The sequence below is a fragment of the Mytilus edulis genome, chromosome 8 (genome assembly GCF_963676685.1).
Source record: "Mytilus edulis chromosome 8, xbMytEdul2.2, whole genome shotgun sequence".
NCBI lineage: Eukaryota > Metazoa > Mollusca > Bivalvia > Mytilida > Mytilidae > Mytilus > Mytilus edulis.
Genome location: NC_092351.1, coordinates 35,562,959 through 35,579,128, shown reverse-complemented (window position 1 = coordinate 35,579,128; position 16,170 = coordinate 35,562,959). Strand labels below are relative to the sequence as shown.

General features: G+C 31.6%; 1 protein-coding gene across 1 annotated transcript in view; it reads right to left on the bottom strand.

The window, feature by feature from the left end:
- LOC139486753 (uncharacterized) overlaps positions 1-16,170 on the bottom strand; it is a 128,021-nt gene that overhangs the window by 96,624 nt on the left and 15,227 nt on the right. Inside the window, exons 6-15 of the mRNA XM_071271690.1 lie at positions 15,354-15,535; positions 14,330-14,455; positions 12,997-13,074; positions 10,708-10,973; positions 7,737-7,872; positions 6,239-6,460; positions 5,152-5,358; positions 2,935-3,066; positions 1,711-1,918; positions 502-696 (exon numbers count right to left, since the gene is read on the bottom strand). Of these exons, the coding sequence (XP_071127791.1) occupies positions 502-696; positions 1,711-1,918; positions 2,935-3,066; positions 5,152-5,358; positions 6,239-6,460; positions 7,737-7,872; positions 10,708-10,973; positions 12,997-13,074; positions 14,330-14,455; positions 15,354-15,535 (1,752 nt within the window). The remainder of the gene's footprint in view (positions 1-501; positions 697-1,710; positions 1,919-2,934; positions 3,067-5,151; positions 5,359-6,238; positions 6,461-7,736; positions 7,873-10,707; positions 10,974-12,996; positions 13,075-14,329; positions 14,456-15,353; positions 15,536-16,170) is intronic.

The window sequence follows — 16,170 nt, the reverse complement described above, 5'->3', positions numbered from 1 at the left end:
CATATTTTCAAGCACCTATGTATACAGAGATTGGTCTTCAATACAGGGAGAAAATTCTGCACCAAAGAATAGGGCCTTCAGCTAGCTCCTAAACAAAAATTTGTACTAGTTCAGTGAAAATGGATGTCACACTAAAATCTGCGTAACATATATTATGGATTCTTATATTTGTTGGTATTAATTTTCTTAGATTGCTGAAAACTTGCATATTTGTGGATATTTGATTTTTTGGTTTTTCCAATATCATTTCCATGGTTTGTGAGAAAATTGTATACTTTTGGAATCTTAATTTTCAGGTTTTAAAAAATTCTTACCTGTTCTTTTATTGAGAACAGGTGAGCTAAAAATGAGTTATATGAAAATACATTGACATATTTTATATATACAAGGTTTATTAACCCAAAAATTTTTAAAACATCCTCTGCGAATGGTCTCACTCAATATGTCCATGGTTAAACAATTGAGAAATGAAAATTAAAATACAGCTATTAAGCCACTCACCAAAACCATTTGGAACATCTCCTGATTCTAGATATATGAGATCACGTTGTTTTAGAACTTTCTCAATCATGTCTGTGTATAAGCAAAAGATGTTCCAAGTGTACTCTTTGACATAAAACTCTGTTTCGTCATTGACAGGCTCTGTTTTTAAATCAGGCAGGTAACATTTAGTCTGAACTACAATCTCTCTGTTGTCTAAAAGTACAAAATGTCATAGTATCTAATGTGGTTAATATTAAAAATAAACAGCTGCATCATAAGTGCATGATAAACCTGTCACTTTATCAAGAAAAGAGTTCAATAACTTCTGAATTTTCATATCAGAAATTCCTGAAAATTAAAGGGAGGTTATCTTAATATATATAAGCAGTCACCAAAGTTTAATGAAAACTGCTCAGAGCATTTTAAAATTCTGGAAAATCCTCCATTTTTTATTAATAAAATTCCACAACTCAGAAAAGTTAATCTAAAAGTTGAAAAATAGTCAAGGCGCTCATGCCAATAGATATAAACAATACATCAAAGTTTCTTGCAAATTGGTAAAAGCATTTTTATGTTATTGTACGGAAACTGGAAAATCACCCTTTTTTAATGAAAAAAACATGTAACTTTTAAACTTGACATCTAAAATTTATAAAAAATGAAAGGGAGCTCAAATCAAAAGATATAAACGATTCACCATATTTTCGTGCAAATTAGCATTTTTTTATGTTATTGTCTTACATGTTGACGACGGACAGACAGACAACAGTATACCATATTATGTCCAATAAACCAGCATATAAAAATTATGAAAAATTAGTCAATTATTAAACCAATCCACACAAACCATTTCAAGTACATTTTTGTACCCATTCAACCTCAAAATGTGCACTTTAAACTAAAGATGGGAAGAATTTAATAACTACTAAATTTCAAACTTATGAAAAATAAGACATTCAAATGTTCCCATTTCTGTCTTCCAAACAATAGTTACGCACTTTAATCTTTGTGAAATTATAACATGTTTTGAGGTTGTTGCAAATTTTATACATAATCAGGCTTTCATATTTGGTGGCATTTTCCTTTGATCTATTGTTTTCTCTTTGATCTTCACAATTTTGACAAAATCTCATGATTTTGCTTCAAGAAAACAGTTCTGCATAATACACATGTATCACAATGACAATTTTACAATGATAGAAGTTTAAAAGAAAATGATTCACTTACCACCTGCCCAATTCAAAGTTTTTACAACAGTCTGTACACACCCTATCTGAAAGACAGCGCCATCTGCAGTTACCAGTAGAGGTCTGCCATATTTAGCAGCAGACGACACAACACCTGGCAACACTTCCTTAGCAACAGGGTAGATAAATTTATAAGACTTTTCCATTACAACAAAGTTTGATGGCTTCTTTTCACTGTAAAATGTATCCTGTAAGTGAACATAGATAAGTAAACAAAATTTTCTTTTCATTCAAAAAAATTATATGGTACTTATAAACAATAATCATTAGTAAATAAACAGCTGCACTATGAGGGCATGGTATGCCTGTCACTTTTTTCAAAGAATAACATCAATAGATATAGATAACTGGAAGAAAAAGCAAGTACTGATTTCTATTTTACAAAATTTACTTCTTGATACTATCTTATGATCATAAACAAGCTTCCGTCCAAGTTTGGTAGAAATCCAGGACAGTTTAAATTAGTTATTAAAATTTCCAAAACTTTCACCACAGAGGGAATATTTGTGGACGCCGCTGACAATGACGGAATGTAAAATCCCTATGTTTCGCTTTTTTTTTAAAAGTTACTGACCCATCAAAAATTGGTGTGGTACATTCACTTGTCAAATGAAAAAAACTTCTGTTCATTTTCTGTAAAATCTATGACTTTTTAAAATCATTTTTCAGACTATAAGTTAGAAAGCCATGCATCAACTCTATTGGTTGTCTGAAGGTGTGATATTCCAGGTGAAATTTATGTTCCTATCAAATCTAGCCTCATTTTTCAATGGTATTTCAATTTTCTCGCCCTACATCCTGGTCAACACATAATGCAGGATTTAATGATTGTTAATATTGTTCATTTGTTCTTTCCCTGAACACACATCAAATATTTGCCACTGGACATTAAGCAAAAATCAATCAATCATATTTTCACAACCGGGTGATTTAATCTATTTTTAAAAAGATGCTTTTTAAGATGATTTTTTAAACAGATGTTTAAGAAAATGAAGCATACTTAGAAAATCCCATGTCAGAATTATTCTTTATTATGAATTAACATATCATTGTACCATGACTTGTGTATTGAACTTCTGGTTCATGTTATTAGGAATGTTGGTCTTCAATTCCTCCATAAGCCAAATGAGCAGGCTTCAGAATAACCTCTTCAGAAATACAGAAATAATAATTTAGTAATGACATAAAATATTGTGATATTTACCAATGAGACCACAAGTTTTTCCAATTTTTCTTGAACAACATATATAAATTGTTCATCTTCTGGTTTCAATCTCCATCGAGGTAACTCAACTAATCCACAATAATCCTGTAAAATCTTCAGCAACAATGTCGACTGAAATTATAAATATGTATTAACATAGAAAATAACTTTTAATTTAAAACAAGAGTGCACATGCTGAAATGTCTCGCCTTCTATACTAATCATTGATATTATGTTGATAGTCCTTATAAGTATAAAGCTTAGTTTTATTACAACTGTCTCATAAACTTAACATTAACCAAGATAACTAAACAAAGACCAATGAACCTTGAAAATGAGGTCAATGTCAGATGAACCATGCCAGGCAGACATGTACAGCTAACAATGCTTCTATACAACATATATAGTTGACCCATTACTTATAGTTTAAGAAAAATAGACCAAAACACAAAAACTTAACACTGTGCAATGAACCGTGAAAATGAGGTCACCGTCAAATAAAACCTGGGCGACTGACATAAAGATCATAAAATATTTCCATACACCAAATATAGTTGACCTAAGGCATACAGTATTAGATAAAAAGACCAAAACTCAAAAACTTAACTTTGACCACTGAACCATGAAAATGAGGTCAAGGTCAGATGACATCTGCCCGCTAGACATGAACACCTTACCATCATTCCATACAACAAATATAGTAGACCTATTGCATATAGTATGAGAAAAACAGACCAAAACACAAAAATTTAACTATAACCACTGAACCATGAAAATGAGGTCAAGGTCAGATGACACCTGCCAGTTGGACATGTACACCTTACAGTCCTTCCATACACCGAATATACTAGCCCTATTGCTTATAGTATCTGAGATATGGACTTGACCACCAAAACTTAACCTTGATCACTGATCCATGAAATGAGGTCGAGGTCAAGTGAAAACTGTCTGACAGACATGAGGACCTTGCAAGGTACGCACATACCAAATATAGTTATCCTATTACTTATAATAAGAGAGAATTCAACATTACAAAAAATTTGAACTTTTTTTTCAAGTGGTCACTGAACCATGAAAATGAGGTCAAGGACATTGGACATGTGACTGACGGAAACTTCATAACATGAAGCATCTATATACAAAGTATGAAGCATCCAGGTCTTCCACCTTCTGAAATATAAAGCTTTTAAGAAGTGAGCTAACACCGCCACCGCTGGATCACTATCCCTATGTCGAGCTTTCTGCAACAAAAGTTGCAGGCTCGACAACTAGAACTAAAAATACAGGACATTTACAACAGGACATTCTAAGAGTCTGGAATCCAGTTATGCAAATTTGATTATCTCCTCTTTATAATGTTGAACTGCAATTATATTCCTTTTTGCTTACATTGTTCGAGCTCTGTCGGAGAGCTGTCTCAGGTAGTGTTCAACATGTGTGTAAAGATTCATCAATATCTATCAAGCTATTTAAAGGGGTATTAGCTACAAGATATAAACAAAAATATATAATGAAAGTGAAAAAAGTGAAATAATAATTTGCTTTTAGTAGACAGTTTGGTTCAACGTTGTCAAAATAAGCTAATAAACATTGCTGATGAATTTATCAAAATGATGATTTGGTGAACATTAATTTAATAGCTAATGCCTCTTTAATAGTTGTGCTCACAAGAAACTTATTACCACATATTTCAATAGTAAAGTAAGAAAGTAAATTAATCTTTCCTTTAACATGCAGCACTGTTAGTTTTTTAAAACTGTTTAATGCTTCATCAACACCAGTATACCTGTTTCAATAGTGATGCACTAAAAAGTAAAATGGAGAATAGAAATGGGGAATGTGTCAAAGAGACAACATTTGGACCAAAGAGAAGACAACAGTCTAAGGCCACCTATGGGTCTTCAATGCACATACACAGGTAGTGAATTTTCTGTACCTGGTAATAAAAGAAAGGAATTCTGTAAAGAAAAATCGGATATACTGTGGATTCATTATTATTCGTTGGTTACCAATTTTTCGTGGATTTTGTGGGTACAGGTGAACCTTAAAATTAAGTGTTCAAGAAGAACAAATTTTCCATAGGCTTGTGTGGAGACTTCGGCAAAACCACGAAATTCAATATCCACGAACATGTAAGTTTTTCTTAATCCACGAAAGTCAGAACCCATGAAAATAAATGAATCCACAGTACATAATATTGTTATTTATGTTTTTTACCTTTTCATCATCCTCTTTCAATGTATAACCAATTTGTATTGAAGCTTTGTGAAGTGTGAGTCCTCTTGTTTGGTTTTTAATAGCAGTTGAATAAGATTGGCTTGTTGTATAAGTACCAGCTTTTCCGACTTTATCAACCATAGATTTTAAGAATTCTAGATCTACTATGAGAGTCTTGGAGCAGAGTTGCAGGATAACAACTTTCCCCTGTAATAAATCAAAATATTTAAATTGAGTTATATGTACTTGTAAAATATATTTGAAAAATCTAATCTTTTGTTTAATGAGAAAAAATGAAATATTGGAATTTATTTATCCTTATTAAATATGCAACAGAGACATTTATAATCATATTGAGATTTAATTAAAATCAAATTGATAAAAATTCTATTGTCTTTCAATATAAAAATCTATTAGTATCTTAAGATTTATCACTGTTTAAAAAAAATGAAGAAAACTTTAATTTGGAGGGGTCAGAATATAGTTATTTTTCTTTACATTGGAGTGGTTGGAATATAGTTATTTTTCTTTACATTTGAGTGGTTGGAATATAGTTAATTTTCTTTACATTGGAGTGGTTGGAATATAGTTATTTTTCTTTACATTGAAGTGGTTGGAATATATTTTTTTTTCTTTACATTGGAGTGGTTGGAATATAGTTATTTTTCTTTACATTGGAGCGGTTGGAATTTAGGTATTTCTGTTTATTTTGTTTATTTTGGAAGGGTTCAAATATAGGTATATTTCTTTACTTTGAAGGGGTGGGAATATAGTTATTTTTCTTAAATTTGGAGGGGTGGGAATATATGTATTTTTGCTTACTTTTGAAGTATGTGAATCTAGGTATATTTCTTTAGTTTGGAAGGGTGGGAATATAGGTATTTTTCATTACTTTAAAGGGGTAGGAATATAGGTATTTTCTTTTCTTTGGAAGAGAAGGCATTTATGTATTCTTCTTTTTTTCCACTGTTCATGTATCTGCCTCACATAACAGAAAGTACAAGCCAAAAAGTAACCTTAAGTATTTTGGTTTTTTTTCTTTTTAAAAAAGAAACTTTAAATAAGGAAGACTACAGGAATTGCCTACCTGTTCCTGTAAAAGTTTTGCAATTGAGAGGAACTCAGCTCCTGCAATGTCAAAACTTTCTTTAAGTCCAGAACTTATATCAATGACTTCATTTTTCTTCACAGTTTCTAAGACAACACTTAGGTATTTCTCAAACTTTTCTGCTATCTTGTATCTCATTTCCTGATGGTGTTTCCGACAATCCAAAACTTCTGTCATCTTGTCATAAACACTATTTAAACACTACAAATAAATTAGGAAAATGATAATATATATACTGTTTTACTTTAGCTCTCAACCAAATTACTGAAAACCAACTTATTTTCATAGATACTTTATTTTGAGCTAAGCTCTTTCTAGGCGACTTCGCAGTGAATTATTTTCATGATTTTCTGGAAGTATTTACATAAGTAAGATCTGTGTTTTATTAATTCATGACAATTTACATTCACATTATTTTTCTACAATAAATGGCTATCTGGCTATCAAAAATTACTTGTTTATTGCACATCAACAATTTTATGCTGAACCAATCCAAAACTTTCTTTATCAGAGCCCCAAATGTTTGAATTGCTCACAAGACATGCAAGTGACAAGGTGATACAAAATTATAACCATCCAAACGGTATCAAGTATAGTATGAGTGATTAAACATGTAATATATATCATAAATCCTGCAAAAATAAAACCTGAATGAAATTTGACATAAAAAGGATTTTGCTATTTTTGTCCTATAAGGTCATATAGCTCTTTAACTTTTTTGGTTCTCAAACATCCTTGGCTTTCAGATATTTGGTTTTGAGCGTTCCTGGTGAATGGAAATCTAGGGATAGCACTTCAGAAGTGTAAAATTTACATGTTTCATTATTGTTCTCAATACCTTTTCATCCATTGAACAAAATAAAGAAAAAAACTTTAATTATAATTTTAAGTAAAAAAGTTGGGTTTTTTGGGTAAAATTAATAAAATTTAAGAGCAATTAATAAACATAATACTGTGGATTCATTTATTTTCGGGGTCACAAATTTTCGTGGATTGAGGAAAACTTGCATTATTGTGGATATTTGATTTTGTGGTTTTGACAAAGTATGCATATATTCCTTAAAGAAATTTGTAATTCGTTGAGCATTCAAATTTGGGTTCCCCTAAATCCACGAAATCCATGAAAACTGGTACCCAACAAATACTAATGAACTGGTACCCAACAAATACTAATGAATCCACGAAATCCATGAAAACTGGTACCCCAAAAATACTAATGAATACACGAAATCCATGAAAACTGGTACCCAACAAATACTAATGAATCCACGAAATCCATGAAAACTGGTCCCCAACAAATACTAATGAATCCATGAAATCCATGAAAACTGCTACCCAACAAATACTAATGAATCCACGAAATCCATGAAAACTGCTACCCAATAAATACTAATGAATCCACGAAATCCATGAAAACTGGTACCCAACAAATACTAATGAATCCACAGTAGTTCTGTGTATACAAATAACTATTTACCTCTTCAGATTCCATATCTATGGACATGAAATGAATTCGGTCATTTTTCTCTGTATTGAAAGTTTCTAATTTTTCCTTAGCTGCACACAATGATGCATATGCATTCTGTCCTACCATATCCATATCAGAGAAATGTCTGAAAAAAAAGAAATATATACAGACTTCTTATACGTTCAGGTATTTCACATCCAATTTTTTACGGAAATATTCTTTATAAAGCACAAAGGTGTCAGTATTCACCTCAAAAACTAACAAAACCTTTGAATAGACTTATTAAGAAGGGATATAGTTACGATACTGTTGTCAGGTCATTAAAGATTGCATATTTTGGCGTTAATATTGATTCACTTATAGGGTCTTTGCATCGGAACTAAACACATTTATTCAAAAACCAGTTGTTGGCATGACACGGGTTATGTTCTTCTCATATATGTTATGATGGTACGATACTAAACCCCTAACGGGAAGGATTGTGCCTGATGTTCATATGATGAAATCATAATCTTTCAGTCAGTTTAATTGTAGTCTGGAGCTGGCATGTCAGTTAACTGCTAGTAGTCTGTTGTTATTTATGTATTATTGTCATTTTGTTTATTTTCTTTGGTTACATCTTCTGACATCAGACTCGGACTTCTCTTGAACTGATTTTTAATGTGCGTATTGTTATGCGTTTACTTTTCTACATTGGCTAGAGGTATAGGGGGAGGGTTGAGATCTCACAAACATGTTTAACCCCGCCGCATTTTTGCGCCTGTCCCAAGTCAGGAGCCTCTGGCCTTTGTTAGTCTTGTATTATTTTAATTTTAGTTTCTTGTGTACAATTTGGAAATTAGTATGGCGTTCATTATCACTGAACTAGTATATATTTGTTTAGGGGCCAGCTGAAGGACGCTTCCGGGTGCAGGAATTTTTCACTACATTGAAGACCTGTTGGTGACCTTCTGCTGTTGTTTTTTTCTATGGTCGGGTTGTTGTCTCTTTGGCACATTCCCCATTTCCATTCTCAATTTTATAGTATATCAAATGTTTATAGTTCGTAGATACTTATAACTATTTTCTTCAAAACAGAAAAAAAATCATTATTTTTCTGTTATTTCGTAACAAATCCATTTCTTGATATTTCTTTAAAAAATAAATGTACTAAATATTTCCAATGCCCAACTTTTACAGGAAAATGCTGCTTGTAAATGATTTTTTTTTTAATCTGGTTTTCTGATAGAAGTTCTGTTATTGAAAGTTGTTTCTGTGCAATTATAAATTATTAATCATTCAACCAATGTTTTTTAAAATGTTATATGTTGTCACTGATCTCAAACAAGAGTGCACACGCTGAAATGTCTCGCCTTCTTTACAAATCATTGATATTATATTGATAGTCCTAAATATAAAGCTTTATTACAACTGTCACATAAACATAACATTAACCAAGAAAACTTAACATTGACCAATGAACCATGAAACTGAGGTCAGGTTCAGATGAACCATGACAGGCAGGCATGTACAGCAAACAATTCTTTCATACAACAAAAATAGTTGACCTATTACTTATAGTTTAAGAAAAACAGACCAAAACACAAAAACTTAACACTGAGCAATGAACCGTAAAAATGAGGTCAAGGTCAAATAAAACCTGCACGACTGACATATAGATCATAAAACATTTCTATACACCAAATATGGTTGACTTATTGCATATATAGTATTAGAAAAAAAGACCAAAATTCAAAAACATAACTTTGACCACTGAAAAAATGACTGAACCATGAAAATTAGGTCAAGGTCAAATGACACCTGCCAGTCAGCCATGTACACCTTACAATCATTCCATACACCAAATATAGTAGACATATTGCATACAGTATGAGAATAACAGACCAAAACACAAAAACTTAACTATAACCACTGAACTATGAAAATGAGGTCAAAGTCAGATGACACCTGCCAGTTGGACATGTATTACTTACATGCCTTCCATACACCGAATACTAGATCTATTGCTTATCTGAGATATGGACTTGACCACCAAAACTTAACCTTGTTCACTGATCCATGAAATGAGGTCGAGGTCAAGTGAAAACTGTCTGACGGGCACAAGGACCTTGCAAGGTAAGCACATACCAAATATAGTTATCCTATTACTTATAATAAGAGAGAATTTAACATTACAAAAAATCTTGACTTTTTTTTCAAGTAGTCACTGAACCATAAAAATGAGGTCAAGGACATTGGACATGTGACTGACGGAAAGTTCGTAACATGAGGCATCTATTTACAAAGTATGAAGCATCCAGGTCTTCCACCTTCTAAAATATAAAGCTTTTAAGAAGTTAGCTAAGGCCACCGCCGCCACCGCCGCTGGATCACTATCCCTATGTCGAGCTTTCTTTTGTCCCAGGCTCGACAAAAGAAGTCAAGTTCGATATTAATGATTTTCACTTTTGCTGCTTAGTAGTTAAGATTTGCAACTAAATGGAAAATGGCATTTTAAAACATTTTCAGGCATTAGCTGGTTACAAAATAGCTGTAATTTTTTATATTGCAACTTTATTGACTTCTACTGTTTTGGAGTTATTTTTGGTACCTGATTGATTTTCCAGAGTTAAATGTTGTAATGTCATGAGATGAACACTATATAAAAGAATATGATTTGAACATCAGCTAATATATCAAGTTTTAAATCATTTTTTTCTTCAAAATAGAAAGACATTGTTCCTGAGGAGAAGATGTAAGGGAGGAAAGGGAGGGGTATGGGGATAATTTTCTCTATCTACATTATTCTGATTTTTGCAGATCCTGGTATAAGGAAATATTGTGTTGTTTGCAAACATAATTCTCAATTTTTAGTACTTGCTTAAAACCAGTCCCCCCTATTTCTTCTGCAGCATAAACAGGGCTAACTTTTTTAATAATCCTGGGTCCACTTACTGTAACCCAAGGATTTAGTAAAAGAATCCATATACATTTTACTTACTGTTCATGGTATTCCATTGACTTGTCTAGAACTTCTAATTTTGTTGTCAAAAATTCTCCTGATATAAACTGTTGTACCTCCTCAATCAGTTTAGATGGTTTTCCTATTTGTATTAATATAAATTCACATTCTCTGAAAGGTCTAACATCTGCTGGTTTTTCATCTTCTTTCACTTCTTCAGTCTTCTCTTCAGGCTTCTTCTTTTCTGGAATCTTTACTTCTACTTTCACTTCTTCTTTATTCTCTGTTTCTTCTCCCTCAACTTTCTAATTAAAATAAATCTAATATATTTAACATACTTTCAGTAACTGGGAGCATTCTTTTATGTGATATATTTTGCTTCCAGTAACTGGGAGCATTCTTTTATGAGATAAATTTAGCTTTCAGTAACTGGGAGCATTCTTTTATGTGATATATTTTGCTTCCAGTAACTGGAAGCATTCTTTTATGAGATAAATTTAGCTTTCAGTAACTGGGAGCATTCTTTTATGTGATATATTTAGCTTTCAGTAACTGGAAGCATTCTTTTATGTGATATTTTTTGCTTCCAGTAACTGGGAGCATTCTTTTGTGTGATATATTTAGCTTTCAGTAACTGGGAGCATTCTTTTCAAAATTTATGTAATATATTTTGCATCCAGTAAATGGGAGCATTCTTTTAAGCGATATATTTTGCTTTCAGTAAGTGGGAGCATTCTTTTATGTGAAATATTTTGATTCCAGTAACTGGGAGCATTCTTTTATAAGATATATTTTGCATCCAATAACTGGGAGCGTTCTTTAATTTGATATATTTTGCTTCCAGTAAATGGGAGCTTTCTTTTATGTGATATCTTTTGTTTCCAGTAACTGGGAGAGATCTTTTATGAGATATATTTTGATTCCAGTAAATGGGAGCTTTCTTTTATGAGATATCTTTTGCTTCCAGTAAATGGGAGTATTCTTTTATAAGATATATTTTGCATCCAATAACTGGGAGCGTTCTTTAATTTGATGTCTTTTGCTTCCAGTAAATGGGAGCTTTCTTTTATGTGATATCTTTTGTTTCCAGTAACTGGGAGAGATCTTTTATGAGATATATTTTGATTCCAGTAAATGGGAGCTTTCTTTTATGAGATATCTTTTGCTTCCAGTAAATTGGAGTATTCTTTAATGTGATATCTTTTTCTTCCAGTAAATGGGAGCATTCTTTAATGTGATATCTTTTGCTTCCAGTAAATGGGAGCTTTCTTTTATATGATATAATTTGTTTCCAGTAACTAGGAGAGATCTTTTATGAGATATATTTTGATTCCAGTAAATGGGAGCTTTCTTTTATGTGATATCTTTTGTTTCCAGTAACTGGGAGCATTCTTTAATGTGATATCTTTTTCTTCCAGTAAATGGGAGCATTCTTTAATGTGATATCTTTTTCTTCCAGTAAATGGGAGCATTCTTTAATGTGATATCTTTTGCTTCCAGAAAATGGGATTATTCTTTTAAATGATATCTTTTGCTTCCAGTCACTGGGAGCATTCTCTTATGCGATATTTTTTTCTTCCAATAAATTGGTGCATTCTTTTATGTGATATCTTTTGTTTCCAGTTTTGTTTTAATGTCATATGAATATTAACCCTGCTTTGTACTACACAGACAGCCTGAGCTGGATTTTTAACGTGCTAGTATTGCTGTGTGTTTGTTTTTCTACACTGCTGTGTTGTTAATTGTTGTGTGTTCATTTTTCTACATTGGCTTGAAGTATAGGTGGAGGGTTAATACCTCATAAAACATGTTTAACCTCACCACATTTTTGAACCTGTCCAAGTCAGGAGCCTCTTGCCTTTGTTAGTCTTGTATGTTTGTTTAACTTTAGTTCATTTATATATTTCTGAGTTAAGTATGACGTCCATTATTACTGAACTAGTACACATTTTTGTTCAGGGGTTCGCAGAATCATGCTTCCAGGTGCAGGATTTTCTAACTGTGTTGAAGACATATTGGTGGCCTTCAGCACCATAAAGCATATATATAAAATATGGGTTTTATAGCTCTTCTAGCTAATATTATACATGTATAAAGCATCATACCAATATTTACTAGACTAGAATTTTCTGTCTTGTATTTAGCATATTGCTGCATTAACAAATATGTCCAGTGATAAAACTCTCTGCATGATTATGGCTTACTGTACATGCATTACACCCTTGATTTATCTTTATGTTAAATTATAATTCTGAAAAAAGTGGTTTATTGTGTTGTGAGGATGCTGTCTAAATGATGATACCTCACTTATCTATTAATCATACAAACCTTTGTCTCATCATTTTCCACTTCTTCTTTTTTAACCTCTGGTTCTTTATTTTTGGGGTAAACTGTAGTGAAAGCAGCCTGAAATTTTAGTTTTAAAAATATTTAACTTCTCTATATCTCAAAAGTTTTCTACAATAAGAAGGTATTTTATTTCATAACATGGATTCTAAATATGTCATTTCAAGTATTAGACACTTTTTCATTATGGGAGAAAAGTGCACACTATATTTACAGAAAATGTAAACATGTTGTTAAATAAACGCTTACTGTTGTCTTTTAAAAGTATACATATAAAGAGAATATCATATGTCTTTTTCAATATCACATCCCCATCAACCTGAGACAGCAATATAATCCAAAGAGCTCTACTCAAGGAATAATGTTGGTAGAGGGTTCATAGGGTGTGTAATGCTGAAAAATCCATATCATATATACTTTATTGTATAACTTAAGTAGATGTTTATCTATGTGACATGACTTATACAGATCTAAAGTGTGATAAAGCCTTTGCAACCTAGCTCGACTGACATAACTATCATCACGGATGGCTGATTGCCTTTGACAGTATTACACATACCATGTATCTTTATTTACTACTTAAATGTATTTATTTTCATTTAAAGCATTAACTCCCCATTATCCATTCAAGAATTCTAAACTTATAACCTCACCTTACACCTTTGTTTTTATCAAACCAACAGCTCTTATTTTCTTACTTTTGTAATGAACCCTGTTATCAAAATAGGAAAACTAAATTTCTAGCTTTGTCATGTTTGTGGTGAAACAAATTAACCCTTATCTCAATTCTTACTTTAGTGACTACCATTCTTAAACAAGAATCTGAATTCTTAATTTAGTGACTGCCATTGTTAAACAAGAATCTGAATTTTTAATTAAGTGACTGTCCTTGCTTACCCAAACAACCACCCTAAATTCTCAACTTTAACAGATTTGTTATCCAAGCGTCAACCTGAATTATTATTTTTGTGACTCTGAATTATGCTTTAATGACCTGTGTTTGTCTATTTTAAGCTAGAAACCTTGAAGACATTAACCTGAGAAATTCTTCTCAAAATTGATCCTCGCTTTCCTGCAATGAACCCTGAACTTTTTGTCTGTGATCCCCATTGTTTTAAAACAATCCTGAATTGATCGTTATTTCCCAACATTTGACCCTAACTTATAACCTTTGAGTGACTCTTGTTGTTTTACATCAATCCTGAATTGATCCTTATTTCCATACATTTAACCCTAAATTATGACCTTTGAGATGACCCTTAATTGTAGTCATACAACAATCCTTATTTTCCAATAACAAACTCTGAATACTTACTTTTGTAACAACCCGTGTTATTGTATCAACAATATGATTCTTAACTCCCTCCAAATTTCCCTTTGTTGTATTGAAGGTGATAATAACTTGAACAGGATGGCTACTGATCACCACATCAAACATTGGCTGCAAAGATACATCATTATAAAATACGGTAAATTCAGAAATTATTGTGTTTTACAATTACAAAAATCTGCATAAAAACTATAATTCAGTTATCAAAATGCAAATTCTAGTTATTGCGATAATCATCCTGTAGCAATATTTAAGGTATTTAAATCATTTTTTTCAAGTGAACAGATCGATTGAGTCACCTGACCTTCAATAACTTTTGTCCACCTTACCAATCTTGATTTATCTGATATTCTGATCAAATTAAAATAGAACTGATGACTTTCAATTTGAAAAAAAACATTGTTATTAAAATGGTCTAATTCATTCCTTCAAGGTGAATTTAATTTTACTCACTGGATTCTAGTTTTTGAATTTTAAAAACGTTCAACAAAATAGAAGTTTCTCTCTGCTTCTGCTCCTATGCAGAATTTGTCAAAACTGTAATTTTCCTCAATACTGAGGATTCATTTATTTCATGCAAATTCAGGACAGAGGTCATAAAAGTGATCATGATAAATTACCTTGATATTCATTTCAGAGGACAATTATGCCTCATTGATTTTAAAGTCATTTATCTGAGTTTTTTTTTTATTCTTATACAGTTGAGTAGTATAACTCATAATGACATTATCGCAATTTTACAAACTTTTCCTTTGATCTTACTGACTGATAATTGCCTTTTTTAGCACAGTAGAGTGATATGAATCACGAGAAACTAATGGATTTATTTGAATGTGCTGTTGTCAATGAAATTAACAAATTTTTCATAGGTAAAATAGCGATAAACAGATTATCATTGGTCATCTCAATTCGATTGCTGTTCTCACGTTTACCGTACCGGCTCAAGTAAGAAAATCAATCTCAGTGAGATGACCAACAATAATCTTTAATTATTGATACATGTACTTACATGATCTAAAAGGACTTCAGTTAATGTTACTTTCCAGTCTTTTATGGGTAAATCAGTTACTTGATTGAAGGGTTGTAGCGCACCAAGCTTCTGCAGAGTTTTCTTAGTCTTAACAAACTCAACAAAATAACCAGCTAAGTGTTTCTGTGGTACTACTATTGTATGACCATGGTTCAGATCAACTATAAAAAGAGAAATGAAAACATTTGGTCAAATAAAAAAAGATGTGTGTTTCCTATGACTGTAAACACCCTATTTTTTAAGCTAAAAAATATCCTACCCTAAAGTTTTTTTTGTCATTTTTCAATAAGCACTGTTAAAATTAGAATGTCCCTCCCATAGACTCAATGTAAAAAAAAAAAGGTAAAATAAAAAAAAAAAATTCCCTACCTACCTACCCTATTTTTTTCAAAGATGTAATAGGAAACACACATATTAATTTTTTTTGGCCTTGAATACAAAATTCAAATGCATATCTAAGGACTATATTTCAATGGCACTACATGTATTAATATTTGAACTGAATATACTATTATTTCTATAAAAATTTCAGCATATATTTATTTAGGTAATTTTCTTGTCTAATAATAGTAGACATCTTGCTTGGTCAAGTGAACAAGGTGTATTGCATTTCCACTAATTTTCAAAGTCCCAATACTACGTTTCCGGAAATTTAAAGTATATGTTTCCGCAATTTGTTTGTATTCCTTTTCCGGAAATTTACCTGGTAAATTATAAATATTTGAAAATATATTGGATAAATTATTTATTTTATTTTTTTAACAAAGAAAAGGTTCTGATCTTATATTTACAATAT